This window comes from Sceloporus occidentalis, unplaced genomic scaffold (assembly GCF_023333645.1).
Source record: "Sceloporus occidentalis isolate IW3139 unplaced genomic scaffold, rSceOcc1.0.p SCAF_5, whole genome shotgun sequence".
NCBI lineage: Eukaryota > Metazoa > Chordata > Lepidosauria > Squamata > Phrynosomatidae > Sceloporus > Sceloporus occidentalis.
This window is the reverse complement of record NW_028316985.1, coordinates 126,803,560-126,822,105: the sequence shown is the minus strand read 5'-3', so window position 1 is coordinate 126,822,105 and position 18,546 is coordinate 126,803,560. Positions and strand designations below refer to the sequence as shown.

The 18,546-nt window shown below is 36.4% G+C and overlaps 1 protein-coding gene across 8 annotated transcripts in view; it reads left to right on the top strand.

Moving 5' to 3' along the window:
- TENM3 (teneurin transmembrane protein 3) overlaps nucleotides 1-18,546 on the top strand; it is a 495,594-nt gene that overhangs the window by 425,233 nt on the left and 51,815 nt on the right. For 7 of the 8 annotated variants that reach the window (XM_089525433.1, XM_089525431.1, XM_089525429.1 and 4 more), the window contains 4 exons: nucleotides 8,604-8,871; nucleotides 9,702-9,845; nucleotides 13,722-13,971; nucleotides 14,328-14,348. In XM_089525433.1, the coding sequence (XP_089381559.1) occupies nucleotides 8,604-8,871; nucleotides 9,702-9,845; nucleotides 13,722-13,971; nucleotides 14,328-14,348 (683 nt within the window). The remainder of the gene's footprint in view (nucleotides 1-8,603; nucleotides 8,872-9,701; nucleotides 9,846-13,721; nucleotides 13,972-14,327; nucleotides 14,349-18,546) is intronic. The other variant, XM_089525430.1, reaches the window with a different exon arrangement.

The following is an 18,546-nucleotide window of genomic DNA, read 5'->3' as shown; positions in this document are numbered from 1 at the left end:
AGATACAGTGAATTCAAGAAAAGAAACTTGGTTTGTTTGAAAACTGATCAAGTATGTGCTAATGCTAGACAGTTAAAATGTTCTTTGGTTAGCCATTTTAAAAACCTGACAAATACTGGATTTAAGTATAGCAATTGTGGTGTGAATCTCATACAGGAGGATCTCAGTTAACCCAGTGCTATGTCAAGTAAATATTAATTTCTAAGAATGTTGCTTTAACAGAATGTGACTACTATATATTCTAAAAATATGCAGGGGTAGCTGTGTTGGCCATTTAGCAAATTCAAACAAAAATCCACCAAACAGTGATACCTTTGTTTTTGTGGGTTTTTCGGGCTATGTGGCCATTTTCTAGACGAGTTTCTTCCTGACGTTTCGCCAGCAACTGTGGCTGGCATCTTCAATACCTTTATTGGCCAACCGAAATGCACAATATACTTGTTACAAGCTTTCGAAGCTCCACTGGCTTCTTCATCAAGCAACATGTTAGGCATCCTACAAAACTTACCCTCCTGATACCATTTTAACTAAGGACAGAAACATCAAAATGCAGGCATCTTACTGACATTTCCAATTTTTTTCTCCTGTTTGGTTTGGAACATCTTGCCTGATGAAAAGGCCAGTGGAACACCGAAAGCTTGCAACAAGTATGTTATACGTTTCAGTTGGCCAATAAAAGTATCACTGTTTGGTGGATTTTTGTTTGTATATATTCTAAAAGTAGACATCTTCACAAATAGGCTTTCAAACATACCACCGCAGTTTAGTGAAATACTTTGTGCCAACATGCCTACTTGATTTATCGCTCTCATAATGAAATTAACGCTGTAATTGATGGTTTAGCAGGAGAGCTGGAAAGATTTTACTTACTTCACATTGTTTTTGGGTTGTAGAAAATACCAAAGTGCTCATGAAGCACAGTTAGAGGTGGTGCTGAAGCCAGTCAGTTGAGATGGCCCGCTCTATTGTTTAAGCATTTATGATGCCATTTACTGCACAGTTGGTGCAAGCATAGCAGAGAATCTCTTTCTTCAGCAGATGTAACCCTTGCTTGCTCCTAATGGCAACTATAGCTCTGAAAAGTGGAGTATTATCACTCATACTTCTGGAATCTTTAGTTTAAAGAGAAACCTTCTACTTCTTCCTCAAGGGTTGATAGGTGACCTTTCTGGCTCCTCCTTTCCCAGAAAGCCTTTACAGGGAGGACTCACTTGAGCAGAATAGGATTGCTGTGAGCAAGAGATAATCACCCAAAATAGGGCTAAGCTACTTTGCACTCAGGGCCTGTCCCACATTGTTCTGGGATCTTTCCAAATTTGGCGATGCTTTTCAGGGATCTGTACAAGGAAGAAAGACAGGAATTTCCCCTTTTGTAGACATCTTTCCACTTATAATTATCAAGCTCTAAACTCTTAAGTCAGTGGCTCCGTATATTCTAAGGGTGTCAGAACCAATCTGATCCTGGAATCTAAGTACTTGATTAAGAAAACCCTATGAAATACGTACATACTTGCACATTTAGGAGAAGGGTGGCTTCCTTCATAAAGAAAGGAACATCAGAAAAAAGAAGTCCACCAGTGATACCTTTATGGGGACAACCAAAATGCACAATAAACATGTTTCATCTTTTCATAAAGACAATCATCTGGCAAATCTATTTATTTATATCCTGGCTGATGTCCCTTGGGCCAAAGTGATATCTATGATGACTTGTGGTAGAAAGAGATTATTGATCTTAATGACATCAAATGAGACTTATTATTTCCCTAAGATATTTCATCCCTCTTACAGTAATTCTCAAATACTAAACTTCATCCTGATAAACCAACTACTGTGGGAATCTCATTAAAATGTGCCTCACTAAACATAGTAGTGCATTAGAGCTAAAAATGCCACAAAACCTTTGGGACTGGGGTTTGTTTACTGTGATGCCCAAACCCACAGGAGGTGACACTTTAGCTTGTTTTACCCCACAATAAACCAGAAAAATAAAATATGGGGGTGGGGTAAATAATTTGGCAGCATTCTTGAGAGAAAAACAATTCAATGTGAAGGTCTTTGTTTAGCCATTTCTCCTGCAAGAAGCAATGATTGCACAGCATGTGCTAGCCTGCTGATCACCCTAAATAAACTAAGGTTTCTGTTCCCATGGCTCATTGTGACATCCAGATGTGACCATTTAATTAATGTGTGTTTGACATGTAACATTGAAATGTGTATTTTTTATCTGTATTATTATTATTATACAATTTCTTCATTATGCTTACTTCAGCTGTGATTGATGAGTTCAACTATGTGAGATTAGCTTGACCAAGACAGAAAAGTTGGAGCTCTGTTATTGTTCCATCAAAGTGGACAAAAATAATGTAATTTTGAATAATAGAGCTAATGGAGCTCTGCTACCTTTAGGTTCAGCTGTTTCTCCATTATAGCAGCACAGCTATCTATCCAGATCTCACAAGTCTGTCCAGGGTTTCGGTGGAGCCAACAGTCAGTGAAAATGGTGTCCTGAAAGAGGAGCTCTTCTCCTGAAAACCAGTATTAATTATTTTGGGGAGACCCTTGGCAAACAATTTTTGAAGGACTCTGAATAATGCACTCTCTAACCAGAAGTTCATAGAGGAAGACCTCACAGTTGACTTTTGAACTCAAAATGAAGTAACAAACACAGAACTGCCAGATTAATGGAAAAGTCCAATAATGGTACAGACACAAGATAGAGCAACAAAGGAGGGGAAACTGCAGTTTCTTGAATTAATGTCACATATGACCACATCATTTCCAAAGCATCACCAGACATTGACACAAGAATAGCCAGTTTCTCTTAAGACTCCTGAAACGTCTATTTCTTCGCAAAAGCAACAGATTCTGCAAAGGCTTCGGGTGAAAAGAGTTTCAAAAGAAAATCAGCAACCTATTAAGAGCAGATGAGATGAAATCAAAACCGAGGGCTTAGAAAACTGCAGCAGATATTGGTATCTGAGGGCCTATAGGATCCTAGAACTAATGGGGAAAGAGAATGCAATCAGGTACAAACAGATTGGTCTCCAGAAATCCCACCACACCTTGTCATCCCTACTTTTGACTGTCTAGAATGGGATCGTCTGTGTCAGCTGCTAAATATGACAAGTGTGGGAAGAATTAACTTGATGAATTCATAGACTATGAAGATTTTAAAGTTTTGATTAAAATTTACTTCCTCGACACCAAAGAATGTGTTTGAAACAGGGACACCAAAAAGGCTGCCCCTATTACCTCTTATTGCATTGGAACTCTTAGCAGGACATATTAGAAATAATTCTAGCAATGTAGAAATTCACCTTAGGAATACAAAACACAAGATTAACTTCTTGCTAATGACACTACCGTATTTTCTCATTCAGAGATAACAGAAGTCATGTAAGAATTAAAAAATATGTAGAAAAGAGAGGTAACAGATTAATTCCAAAGAATCTAAGGATTTGAGAACTGGGATGCAGACAGAGGATAGAAAACATAGATTACAGTTCTGGAAAAGGGCCCAAAATCAGTTATAAGCACCTTGAACCATATATTTCTTGGAACCTTGATAGATTGAAGAAAGAAAGGTTAAACAACTGAAGCTGACTTTGTTTAAAAAAATAATAAAACAGGATCTTTCATGGCTCAGACATAATTGCAGCTGTAAAAAAATTTAAAAAGTGCCAAAGCTAACATTTTTATTCCATGTACTCTCATCCTCCCAGGATATATCACAAATTTACAAAAAGTGTCCAATAGTTTTAACTTTAAAGGCAAAAATGGCAAAAATCTCCACTATATCTGGAGGTTTCACAGGTGTGGGAGGCGTCTGGGTCTATGCAACATTAGCAAAAATCATGACTCATTTCAGCTAAAGCAAACATTGCTGCTCCTATACAAGGAGACAGAAAAATTGTGGATCTTGAGAGAAACAGAAGCAGATCCTGTAATGGAATCATTTTTTTTTCCCCTCTTGAATTTCTTACAAGTCCATTGATTCTGGACAACCCATTTCTTAAAGTCACCTTAATGGCTTGGAAATAATGTTATAAATACACAGCATCCCCAATAATAATAATAATAATAATAATAATAATAATAGGATTTATTTATATACCGCCCAATCACTGGGAATCCGAGCGGTTTACAACAGAGGGGATAATAGACGGTTCCCTGCCCTCAGGCTTACAATCTAAAAGACATGACACAAAAGGAGAAGGGAATGGTGAGGGGGGCAGGGGATCAGGTCCAGCATTCGTCTCTCCCTCTGAGGCCTAGACCAAGGCAGATGGACCGGAGGGAGGGCTTGTCTTCTTCCAGGCAGACAGTTGGAGCTAGCCTGGCTCTCTTTCCCTGAAGATGGAGGATGAAGGGAGGGCTTGTCTTCTTCCAGGCAGGCCTGGTGGAGCTAGCCTGCCTCTCTCTCCCTCAAGATGGAGGATGAAGGGAACCTTTTACTGCATTGAGCAGTAAATAATACTTTATCTTAGTAACTGGGGTCTATATTTCAGAGGAAGTAACTGACAAAATCACTTCTGTGTATTCATTGCCTAAGAAAATCATATTAAATTCATGGGGTTGCCAAAGTCGACAAACTACTTAAAGGCACATACATACATGCATCAGAAGTTGACATTGTTTTAAAAAGTCACAGAGCACTTCAGATAGGGAAGAGATCAAAGAGGTAGGAATACCTCTAGTTTGTTACCAATGTATTGCTTTATAAACCTATATGATTATAAATGGAAACAAGTATGTTTCTAACATGGAGACTTAGGGAAGAATCCTTTTGACTGTCAGATACTGTGGCAAAAAGTCCTCAGTGCACTGTAATTATATAGATACATTACTTCTTCAAAGAATATTTTAAAACTTCTAAGAAATTTTTTTTTCTTGAGTTGTACCTAAAACCGTTATAAATGCCTCCTGTTTATTTCTGTTGGTTTATATACATTCATAATACTGTTAACTGTTTATATATATTTCTTTACTCTGAAAGAGAGTGTGTATTGCCTTTAAAAAACCGAATAAACTTTATGTTTAACAAGTCTGCCCAGAACATCTGATAAGAACAAAGTTAAGCAGTATAGATCTTTCCTTGATGAACTATCAACTCAAGTTAGGATAGCCTGAAAGAAGCAGTTTGAATTAATGGCCAATATTTGAGGTTAAACAAGCCTCAGTTTGGCTGACAGCTGCTCTAAGGCTGCTTGGCTGGTCAGAATGCCTAGGGATAATAGGAGGTGTAGTATGTTACATTTGGAGAACATGATGCTCTGGAAGGCAGTTTCAAGGGATTTCCCCTTATCAAAAAATTGAGAAAAAAATTAAGGACAACATAGAGTTCTAAGATAAAATTTATAGTTAACTTTCTAGAAATATTTTTATCTTAATGGGAATATTTGGTGACTTTACAGCTAAAGTTTTAGCTTCTAGTCTTTAGTGATGTAATTTTTTAAAATCTGGTTGAAAGTCTTGGATGAAATAAAGATGATTGACTATCTTAATCCATGGATGGCAGAAACCCATCTTGTCTTACTATCACCCACACACCCTTCTCAAAGAAGAAAGGCTTTTAAAAGAAAATTGAACCATTACACTTTTCTGATTTGCAAAAGTAGTGAACATTGATTAGAATGTCTCAGAGAGCTTTTCCTATGGTTGCTGTCTAGCTTTAAAAATAAAGTGGAAGAATATTATTGTTTTAAACAACTTCATATTAACTGCTAGTGTAAATTACACTCATTTGATTGTGAAGTATCACAAAGCAATATTATTATTATTTTAATTAAAAACAGAGTAATCAGATCCCATCTGATCTTGGAACCTAGAAAAAAGGTGGCTCCCCTTAGATGTAAGGCATCTAAATCAACAATTTCTAGTTGATTTGGCTTGTGATTATGCTCACACACTGAGACCTCAGCACATGTGGCACATTTGACTAGATCAGTGGTGACTACAGCACTCAGGATAACATTTTTTCCTGGAGGAAGTGTATACAGCAGAAAGATGTAAAGGGCCATCCATTCATTAGCCATTATAAAGTGGGTAAGTTGGAAGCATTTGGTCAAACTGTTTTGCAAGCAGTTCTGGGTTCAAGGTGCCATTCCCACCCTTAAAGAATTCCTCTTGGGTAGATCCTAGTGCTTGTGGGTTGCTCCTTTAGCCTTCGTGAGAATGAGAGGTTGATACCTACTGTGAATAATTATTCTAGAAAGTCTGAAGGAACAAAGAAAAAAGAGGAAGGTCTATCAATTTATAATTTTTAACGGCCTGTTACAGACAGCCAAAATAAAGCTGCTTCGAGTCACTTTGGAGGTATGGTATTTCAATGATACATGCGTCCTAAGAGTCCAAAGGCCACACCAAAGCCACGCTCCAGTCCTAAGGACTGGAGTGCAGCTTTGGTGAAGCTTCCAGACTCTTAGGACTCATGCATCATTGAAATATCATACCTCCAAAGTGACTCGAAGCAGCTTTATTTTGGCTGTCTGTAACAGGCCAACCTTTCAGCTGAGTGAATTTTAAGCTCACACCAAGCAAGGCTGTAAAACAAAACTGAAGGCGGGAGAGAGAGAGAGAGAGAGAGAGAGAGGGAAGCAATGGTATAAATGCTTTATCAGCTGGCAGGAAGCAATAATCCAGTGGTTGTGGAATGTTCCTTCAGCCTTCCTAGAATGATAATTCACAATAGGTATCAAACTCTCATTCCCAACACTTAATTTAAAGTCTGAAGAAGAGGAGCTCAAGTCTGTAAGCAAGAGAGACCGCATTCCTTGCATGTTTCTCAGTGAAGACACTGTGCTGTACTCCATTCATATTTTGTCTGTTACCAATGGGAAAGCATGATACATGTTCTCTCTCCTTAGAAGTTTGACATGATGCTGTTTTATCCATTTTTAAGAAATAAGTTTTAAATGTTACCCTTTTCTCATTTATCTGTTTCACCATTTCTATTGCAATATGTTTGTAAACCTAGCACACCAGTATTTGCTTTAACAGATACGAAATAGCGATAATGAAAGTCTGATCCAACTGATCAACACCTGCTCTGGAAAGTGTTCTTTATGCACATGCTCTGAATATCATAATTGACTCACCGTTCATATCTGTGTTCAACCCTATATTACAATGAAATAAGTTTGTAGAAGTGTGAAATAATGTTACACTTTTTTGTGTATATCAGGTAGGAAAGGTTTGTGGCATATGATTGTTATGAAGTGTTTTGCGTACCATTGTGAGAAAAGAATTTGTTATTTTGATAATGATGATCAAGGACCTGATGTCAGATCCTGAGATTTCAAGGCCAAAACTTGAGATCTAGTGACATTCCCTAGAGATGTTTGAAGGGAAGGGAGAATGGAGACAAGGAGAGAACCAGGTGGACCCTCTTGAAAGTTTACAGTAGCTGTTCCAAAGCAGCCTGCAGCAGAACCAGATACACACAATAATTTGTGTACTTGTATGTGTGTACTTCTCGGGAGGAAATGTAATTTAATATAAATGTTTATACTTGTTCTTCAGTTGTTTGACCTTTTGTAATATTCACTTAAACCTTCTGCCCCCCACCATTCAGTTTTGAATCATGATGGAAATATAGTTTGGATTGCTTTCTTTTTATTTTAAATATCAGGGTTCTTTTTTAAAACAAAAAGATGCTGAAAATAAAAGGAGATAATAAGCAGCATTTACTATTTTTCGAATCATATTGGTTTGCTGTCTCTCAAAGATGAGGCCTCAGGGTTTCAGATTTCTGGTTACATACCTTGTATTCTAGAATTGTTCTTGTAATGCAGAACACAGCCTTTCAGGGTGCATGCACTTCACAGAGCTAATTAATGCTTTGCTATTTCACTGCTAAATATAGAGTGCGAAATATTTACCACAAAATTTGCTTCCCAATTGAGTTGTTTTTATTTGAAGTTTAGTACACTGGGCTAATTTTAATAAATTTATCAATGCATAGTTATTCTTACATTATAAATGGTAGAAGCATCTTTGCCCGAGATTCTCCAAAAGCACGTATTCTTTTGTTTCAGAAAATTTTAGCTGTTTCAAATGTAATACTGCTGACACAATAAACAGTGGTTTAAGAGGCCAGGAATGAGCAATGCACTTCCATGGTCTTTGTGTGTCCTTCTTTTCCTTTATATGACAGACAACCTGAGCACTTCCATCCAGCTTGATGTGTATTAACCACAATCTTAAACCAGAATCAAATTTTGGTAAAAGATTGTGGCTAAAACACTCCCATTTAAACAAAACAGAAGCATGATATTGAGCTTGTACACATAGCTAAATGCCAATGAAATGGAGAAAGCTTTCCTGGGTTCTTAATCCACTGTTTAGGAAGATAAGACTGTTATATGTGAACTCACCTGTTGCCTTTAGAAGAACTAAGATCACAATAATCTGTAGGGAGTCTTGAGGAACTGTATTTGTAGGCCATGCTTTAAAAGTTTTGCTAATAAGAACCCAAGTAATGAGAGTTTGCTTAAACAATTGTATATTCTTGAAGAAAATATAGTTTTGATTAATTTTCTAAATATAGTAAAGCAATGGCAAATTCATGCTCTTCTGTCCATTTTTGTTCTACATTTTAGGTCTTGCACGAGGAAACCACAATCCCGGGAACTGATTTGAAACTGTCATACTTAAGTTCCAGAGCTGCAGGGTACAAATCTGTTCTTAAGATCACCATGACACAGTCGGTGATACCATTTAATTTAATGAAGGTTCATCTCATGGTGGCCGTGGTGGGACGACTTTTCCAAAAATGGTTCCCTGCGTCCCCAAATTTGGCTTATACATTCATATGGGATAAAACTGATGCATATAACCAAAAGGTCTATGGTTTATCTGAAGCTGTTGGTAGGTTTTATTTGTTGTTGAGTTTTCTTGCTTGCTTGTGTTATCTAGAAAACATAGTTGCACTGATAACTGTCAATGATTTAAACAAATATAATGGTGTTATAGATGAAGTTCAGTATTTGTAGTATACTGTACAAACAATAGTCCTGTCACATTTTAAAGACTAGCAGGTTTATTTTCCTACAAGTTTTGTGGACTAGATTCCAATCCATCAGTCATGAAACAGAAGGGCATTTTATGCCTTTAATACAGTGGACTCTAATCCTCAATAGAGTATGACATAATACATTTTGTTAATCTTCAAGGTGTCACAACATTCTTCGTTGGTTTTCATTTTAAAGCCATATTAATCACAGACAATTTGATGATTATTCCAATCTGACAAACTAATAGTAAGAGTGTTTTTTATTTCTATCAAATAAATGGTTAGTGTAATTGTGGCTAACATCCAACACTTTGAATGTACTTTATGTACTTTGGTATCCAACATTAGAGGTATCAGGACTTAAAAATCTGTTCAATAAGCTGTTCCAAACTTCTATTTTAATGGGGAGAAAGAAGGGTTACAAAAAGTTGGAGCCAATTCTGATGGAAGCAGTGGAATTCAGTGAAAGTTTGTTCCCAAATCCTGGCCTATAAGTTATCTTTTAAAAATATAGCTCTTTAAGATTTTGTAATTTGCACTGACAAAAATAACGGTTAAATCCAGAAATACTTCATTGCCCCTTGCAGTCCATATTAATAAAATGGAAATAGTAACATATTAATTATTAATATAAAAATTAAGTCCATCTGAAGTTGGAAAAACAATTCTTTTTTCTTAATTCCAGTATCAGTAGGCTATGAATATGAATCTTGTTTGGATCTAACATTGTGGGAAAAACGGACAGCCATTTTGCAAGGATATGAACTGGATGCTTCCAATATGGGTGGCTGGACACTGGATAAGCATCACGTATTAGATGTTCAAAACGGTAAGTTTTCTGGGTCCTATAGTACAATCCGTCTCAAAAGTGAATCCCAAGTGAATGTGTATAGGATATACACAGTCTTAATATTGCTGTTTTCATAATAGATAATAGTATTGGCTTCCTTTAGTAATTTGTTTAATTTATCATCTTACACACAAAAAAGACGTGTTGTTTACATTCATGAGTCTCCAAGAATTCCACCAATGACTGAAGATAAAGTTGCAAGCTAAATTTCAGGCTAAGGTGGTAATCGTATAGATATTGCTGGCCTACAACTCCCGGCATTCTTTTTCACTTACTAAGCTGGTTAGGGCTGCTGGAATTTGCAGTCCAGCAACATCTGGAGGGGCATTTGATTTTCTTCCCTGTGGCCATATAATGAAGAAAGAAATGTTTTTCTCTTCATAGGAAAGTACTGTGCTATTTTCTTTTACTTGTCTTAATTTTCATCAGCCTTCTTTCTTCCTCCTTTTTTCTCCTAATCTCTGCATTTCGTCTTTGCACTTCCAGGATTTCTAGTTGATCCCTACTTAAGTGCATTTTCTATAGATACTGCGTATTACTGCATTGTGATTATAATCTGCTCATTTTTAAACTGTATGTGAACACATTTTAGTCAGTGGGAGCATGCATCCAAAAATGCATACAGTTTTTAAAATATATACCAAAAAGTATACTTTTTTCATGCAGAATGGAGTAAACCTGCATTGAGTTTATGTGAAATGTCTAACAAAATGTTTCACCACCTTCAGCCACAAAATAAAACAGAAACGGTTTCCAAATGCCTCTCTTCTAATCTTGGTACAATGCAGAAAATAGATAGCAAAAATACTTCTGCCATATTAGGGAGATTTTTTATCTAAACCCAATTGTTAGTTCTAACTAGAGTAGCCTCACTGAATTTATGTAAGTGTTGTTTACCAGCTTCTCTTGGATTCAGTGGATTCACACTAATTTTAGTTCTTAGTGCAAATCTTTACAGTGATTTTATATAGGCTTTTATGGGCATACATTCCTTTGAAATCTGTGGGACAGGTGTCCAAATAAATATATCTGAGGTGTCAGGGAGTGTTTTGCTATTTTAAATAAACTGTTCGGTTGAAGCCTCAGTGCTAAAGATGCTAAAATACATTGAGAGCTCCCTTGGTAATATGGCTCCAGCCACTATTTCAGTTATAATTGCACAATAATGAATATATATATATATATATATATATATATATATATATATATATTCTTCCATCTTCAAAAAAATTCAATGATACATTGCAAATTATATGGAAGTAATAACTCTGTCACTGGAACACTGCCAGTTTTCAGAATGAAATATGGTGGCTATTTAACTTCAGGAAGCTATGACATGTAGGGGGGAAAGTACTTGAAATTAGTTTAGCAAAGAAAATGAATTATGCTCATGCTCATTAGATATTATGCAATGGAAGTTAGGACAGCTAGAAGACATTATCTCATGTTTAAGACAGGCAGAAACATCAAGTGTTCAGCCTTTCCTAAGAGATGTCATCCTTTGTGTGCATAATCAATTATAGAAAAGAGAAAGGTCAGTTCCAGAATTGTACAGAAGGCTAAGGGCAGCTAAACACTGACTAAAAGCTGATTCATACAATCATATGGAGTAGAGTTATAGCTATCAGGGACTTAGGTTGCATTAGAGAGATTTTATCATATGAATGTAGTACATGTCATTGGCAGGAAAACGGTTAAGAAGTAAATGCCATGTAATTGGGAATTATCTTTTTGCCTTATCATTGGAACTGATATTAAACAGTTTATGGTATGTGTATCATATTTGAAAAAAACAAAACCAATCATGTTGTTGAGTAGTTCTTTTGAAATGGTGACTCAGCTATAGTGCTTAAATTTATGCCCAGTAGTTGGTTTGACAAGTAATGACTTTTCAAAGTGATGCCTGTCTAATTGAATAAATGAAGTGGCTAGTTGTAATGTCAGTGTGGATGAGGTGGGGCAATTTATTCACAAGGGAGCAAAGGCAGTGACAGGTGTTTATACGAACACCCTGAATCACTGCCATAAATATTCTAATGTTCATCTTTCCCTCTGTAGTAATACAAGAGAGATGTGAAGGGGCAATTTTTCAAAGTAATGACAGAATAAATCAGGTGCCACAGTGCTATGTGCTGACTTGTATGATACCTCTGATGAAAATTATAGAGCATGGCTATTTCAGCAAAATTATGGTTTCCTGATTGTCATAAATGATGTAATCGTAGGAGGGGGATTTCAGGTTCTATTAGTGCATTCTCATTCTCAGTCTATGCAGGAAAATGTATTCCATGTGCACTTATGGCTTCCCTTGTACGTTTTCACAAGCCATTTTCCTTTTCCCATATTTCATATAATACATCTGTTTTGATAGTTACCTCTTTGAGATGTCATGGCACTGAAAAAGTAATTGCCACTGCCCAAAGAAAATGATATGCTTCTGGAAAATATGTACTCATTTAAAGACATCTTAAGAGTAACCATGGTGTAGAAAAACCTCCCTAAATGTATTTTAACATTTATTCCAGGGGGAAAGCATCATTAGCCTTAGTATAGTCTTTGAAATGTTGTACATTCAGTCAATAAAACAAATACTGCTATACAGTAAACAGTGACATGCGGTTTGTGTGGATTCTACCACACTGAGATTTACTGTGGAATGAGTGTAACAATAACAGCTGGCAGTTCTTGCAGCAGACCTTGATTGAGTCATTGATCTGGATAATAATGAGGATAGTGGTCATGTCTAACAGAATATACTTCTAACTGTAAAGCCTAACATTAGGCACATATATTGCCTTCCCACATTTCCTGTGAAGGCCATAAAAACGATGCTGGCATAGTACTTTGTCTTTTCTCAATGATCATTGATGCCTTGAAGCAGAACTAGGTTTAAAGGGCAGGTGGCCTGCCAAAACATTTTTGTCATGTTTGACATACGAGTATAGAACTACAGATACAGTATAAAGCCAAGCTGTGCTCCAAAAGTAAATTATTATTGTACATTCAATAAGACTGCTTTGCAACGTGAAATTGAGGTTGTCAAAAATCTTTTTTACCATAATAGTTTTATGTTATAAGGTTGTAGTTTTGTGATAGTTAACAGCAAGTCTATTTGCAGTTATTCTAAAAAAAGAAAGAATATCAGTCCTCTCTTCAGCATTCATCCAGTCTAGGAGAGGAAGATATATATGCAGATGCATATTGCTCTTAAGTTTCCCAGTTTAACTGGGCTGACAGGGGCTGCACATAGTTAATTTAAGAGATCTTGAATGATAAAAGTTATGTTGAAGGGCAGAAAAGGCACAGAGGTAGACTCAGTTCCTAAAGTCAATCTGACAGAAGTTGTTCTGATTTATTTGGTTGGGTTTTCAACTAAAAAACTTGCATTATCTTTGATTGGACAGGGTCCACTGTATATGGTATTAATAGTCCAGTGTAAAAGATATTGACTTATTTTCTTCTTCATATGTATGTATCAAAGACATTTGGATAGCAGATTGTAAATCATGAATTTTTGGTCAGACTATATTTTGATATCTCCGCATAAGAATTTACCCCCAGGCCTGGGACTAGAATGGACATGCATGAAGTATGTAAATGGAGTGTACTTCTGAAGGCCTACTCCCTGATAACAGTACCTAGATTTTATCTGCAAGTTCTTCCTGAATCTCAGAGGAACAACAAGAATGTTGATCATGGTGTGCTCACATGCACTTTCTGTATTTCAGCATTTCAGAAAAATAATCATATTGTGGAAGGTTATATTTATTTAGTCAGTAGATATTTTCTATTCAGAACTTGTCATTCTGAAAACTTTGCATTCATCTGGGAAATCATTATTTGTGTTTTCTTCAGGAATACTCTACAAAGGGAATGGAGAAAATCAGTTCATCTCTCAGCAGCCACCAGTTGTTAGTAGTATAATGGGTAATGGTCGACGACGTAGCATTTCTTGCCCAAGTTGTAATGGTCAAGCAGATGGCAATAAGCTTTTGGCTCCAGTTGCCTTAGCTTGTGGCATTGATGGAAGCCTGTATGTAGGGGATTTCAACTATGTCCGACGGATATTCCCATCTGGAAACGTAACAAGCGTTCTTGAACTAAGGTATAGCATTTCCTACTTTAATCACTTGGCTTCCAGATAGTGTTCTGATGAATCATGTTTTATGATACTCTTGTTTCTTTAGGCATTTGAACAATGTATTAAAAATAAAAATGCTTTGAAAAATAACATTTTTAAATGAAGTCGAAGAAAAAATGGGACATTTTCAAGTATCTACTCATGCAGATAACTGTCAAAATATCCCAGTCATTCAAATGATTAAAATGATTAAGCAGAATCACAGTCAGCACCCTTATCAACTTCATTATCTATTTTCAGTTCCTCTTTAAATGTTTCCTTTAACTTTTTAAATCTAATACTGTTCTTTTTACTCTTCCTTTTCTTGCCTTCCCACCAAGAAATAAAGATTTTAGACATAGGTAAGCATTTTAAGCATGTTCATACTTTTTGTTCAAAGTGTTCTGTTCTTTAAAGAGAATGAACAAATAAATCCAACTGATGGAATTGTTGTAAAAACAGTTACAATTGTAAGACTGGGTGCTCCATAAAAATAACTATTTTTTGTCATAAATCATAGTAGGTGAAAGTTTCCAAAGTGCTAATACTCAGTATAAGCTAAATTCCTTTCCTCTTTCTAGTTATAGTTATTTTAAGCTGCCTCAAGAAAAAGGGGGATGTAAATGTCTACAATGGCTGACTCTCTTTGCTTATTGTTTCCTCCTCCCAGTCTGTCTTTAAAGCATTGTCCCATTTTTGTTCCATGAATATGCTAACATTGCAATGACCACTGCCATTCTCATACCCTTTTCATAATCCTGAGCATAAGAAACGCCAGCTTTCATATTGATTCATATTACCTGAAGAGACTAATGACGTTTGTGTCAGGAAAGTCTATTCACATTCAGTTGCTTATCACTTCATAGCCTTAGATACAGATTCAAGTAATGGACATTCCTGTATGTAACATCCCTGTATCTCACAGCATCACAGAAGAGGAGCTTTTGTTGTTGCAACTCAGTGATAGAGTACATGCATTGCATATAAAGGGCCCCAAATGCCATCTGGCATTTCCAATGCCTTTCACACTAGACCATTATTCCACTAACTGCCATGGCTGCTCCTGTAAAATCCTGCAGTTTGGTGAGGCACTAGAGAAATATAAATGCCTCTTCCTAAACTTCAGATCCCAGAATTCTACAGGATTTTGCCATGGTAGAATCATACTGGTATGATTGTGGAAGGGCTTTTCAGATTGTGAAATTGTGTATTGTGAAAGGGCTTCAGATGCAGCTGGAAAGGGTTTAAACTCTGAAGATATGTTGCCATTCAGCATACATAGTTATGAGCTAGATGGACCAGAGTTCTGGCTTATTGTGAAAGTAGCTTCTTGAAGATCAAGTTATAGATGGCTCTTATTGAATTCTGGCTAGGCAGATTGATCAAGAGAAGAAAAAGGATGCACAGCACTTTGCTGCTATTCTGTGGTTACCAAGTTGCCATTGCTTAGGGTAAAAGCGAACCCTCCACACCACCACAGCAGAAACGTAATATGGAATATCTTGCCAGGCCCAAGCATTATATCACTGCTGTGTGGCACAATTGCAGAATGTGTCACAAGAAATTCAAGGTGACATTCTTTTCATGTGTGCTCATTTCATCTTTACTGTCCGTGTCTCTGGCCCTGCTTTTTCATTATACACAGCTCCTTAGAAAACCTTAGAGTTTTCCCCCCTTGTTTCTGTTTTCTGCTGAAATTCACTCAACTTCTGGTTATACTGCTTGATGTGGGTATTTCTTTTCCTTAATTGGAGAACATTTATATTTAAAAAATAATGTTTCACATATGTTGCTTTGTGTAGCAAGTAACATTTTTCCAGTGGCTAAATATAACATTCACACTTATTTCCAATTATAATTGGTGTAATCAGCTATTTTCATATTACATACTCTTGATGGTCTGCTGCTGTGTTTCTTGCGGGTTTTTTTAACTGCAGTGCCCTCTACTCATTACAGATTTGTGATACTTCACCTATCCTTGCAGAGAATGTATTTTCAGTGCACAATTTGAAGTAAATATGATACTGAGTGCAAAATTTCACTTGCATTTCCACAAGTCCTGTTGTTTATGCATTGCTAAACATAGTGTGGAACTAAGAATGTCAGTCAAGACATGTTTTCTATCTTTGTTGTACTCTGACATAGTCTCAGAACTCTTGTGTTACAAATAGAGTAAAAGAAGTTGATCTACATTTTTCAAACCATAAATCTTTATTCTGAATGTATCTTGTTATCTTTAGTCATGCAAGCTTTAGCTTGGCAGTAATGAAACCTGTGGCCCTCCAGGTGCTGTATGACAATCCCCAGCATCCTTGCCATTGACCATGTCAACTTCTAGAAGGCAGCAGGTTCCTCACCCCTGCTTTTTGCCCATGGAGGGCTACAGTCAAGTTAATGACAGTTTTGTATGAGGTCCATTTTCTGGACTGACTGGTGTTTTTCTGTCATAAAAAATAGGTTCCTGGGAGAGGAAGGCAATATTACTTTTATTTTGTGCTCAGTGTCTTTAGTATTGCATGTGCCACTTCAAAAATTCCCCAAAGGAGTGAAAAAGCCTTCATAATCAACTGAACTAGCAAATATGAAATGTTATTCTATCTAGGAATGGTTTTAACTACCCCAGGTATACCCTTGTAATGCCAAGAAGGTCTTGTTTCACAATAAAGCAAGGAATGTACTCCATTAATCAAAAACAGTCTTTTAACAGTCAGCCAAGATTATTATTGTGGCCCTCCAAAGTCCAGAGATTGTGGAAAGCCTTTGAAGTTCCATGAGTAGAGGTAATTTTGAGGGATGTGGATTCTCATGAAGCATACTAATGATTATTCTTTAGAGATTTATTTATCTTGCATGGAGCAGGCAATAGCACAGGCAGTATCATATCCCAAACCAAAATTTTGGGGTGGAAATTCTAAACTTTTAAAAAATGTTCTTCTCAGGAGGATTCCACTAGAGTCACTGCACAAATTTTCATTGATTAAATAATGCCACTGATGAAAACTAAGTAATACTATAGAACTATTGGCTATTATAGCAAAAAAGATTCATATCTGTATGGTGGCCTCTCTAAGGATTTGTCAGCAAAAAATAAAAATTGAAGTGTTGCAAAAACATAATAGTCTGTTACTGTTACGTCTACCTGGCTAGTAACTAAGCTGAGAGAAAATAGAAAGGCTTGTGATGGTGGTATCATTCTGATGGTAAATCATCATTTTAATTGTAGCATGTGAGTATTCAGGTGGGATCCTACATGACTGAATGTTTTCCCATACACCTAGTCATTATTTTTAGAATCCCAGTTCTAATTTCTCCATCCTGAAAACCTACTGAGATCTCATTTGGTATTTCTTATAATATATTGCCTTCATTTGGCTGATCTATTTCATGATACAAATAACTATTTTGGGATTTCTGCATACTTGCTTTTTTTCTTCAAGTTTATATGATGTGGGAAACAAATTAATCAAAAATAGCTTTTAATGCAAATGATATGTTCTGTGATTTCACTTGATTCATTGTTCTATACTATAGTGAAACCAAGAGCAGAAAAAATTATGCAAAGCTAGATTTTTTTTGTGTAATGAACATCATGATTAAAGCACTATCCATGCACCTGGCATTGTTTAGAGAAACAAATAGTATATGAACAGTCTACAAAGGATACACATATTAACAAAGAAAGAAATTAAAACTACATGCACAAAAAGGCATACACACACACACACACACACACATATATATCTTAATTGTTGCTAGTGCTATTGTTTTAGGTTGAGGCTTGCAAACAAACCTCTTTTTTAGTTATGTAAAAACTGATCAGACATAGAAAAATGCTATATGGAATTTCTTCTCTGTACTCTAAAGAGGAAGCAGAAAATAAACTGTCCTATTATTTTAAGCCAATCTCCACATTGTGGGGATCCATGGCTCACTATTCTTAAATGTTTAGTTTGACAGTACTGCTTGATTGCACATTATTGTGAACCCACTGCAATAATATAAGCTATGTTTAATGGCGCAAAGATTTGATTGTTCAAGTATTACGCTGGCATATCCCCACTGGAAACCAGACTAGTCAAGTGAAACACAAAATAATCAGACATCAGTATTTTGTCTGTGCCAATAGAAATGTTCATATCTCTGTTACTTTTCAAACAAGACAATACAGAATGAACTCATTATGTTTTCCAGAGATGTTTGCTTCTCTGCAAGTACCCTGAATTGAATGACAGCTTTGCATTGTTCTTACATTTGGGTTGCATTGTTAGCAAAATAGTACAGCTTTATTTACACTACGATCTGTCCCTTCCACTGATCAGAACAGAGTGACCTGTGTCTGAACAAGCTTTAAATATGCTTCTACTGGACTGTGTCAGTAGTGTACAAATGATGGGTATTTCTCCACCGCCCTTATTGGTATCTCATTTATAACAAGAGCCACATTCAGAATTGAGAATGGGCTAAAGCAGGCATTGGCAAACTGCAGCCCCCCAAGTCAAAAATGGCCTCTACCATGCTTGGAGGACTGAGGGACACCCCTGGGGGGTTAAATGTTAATGT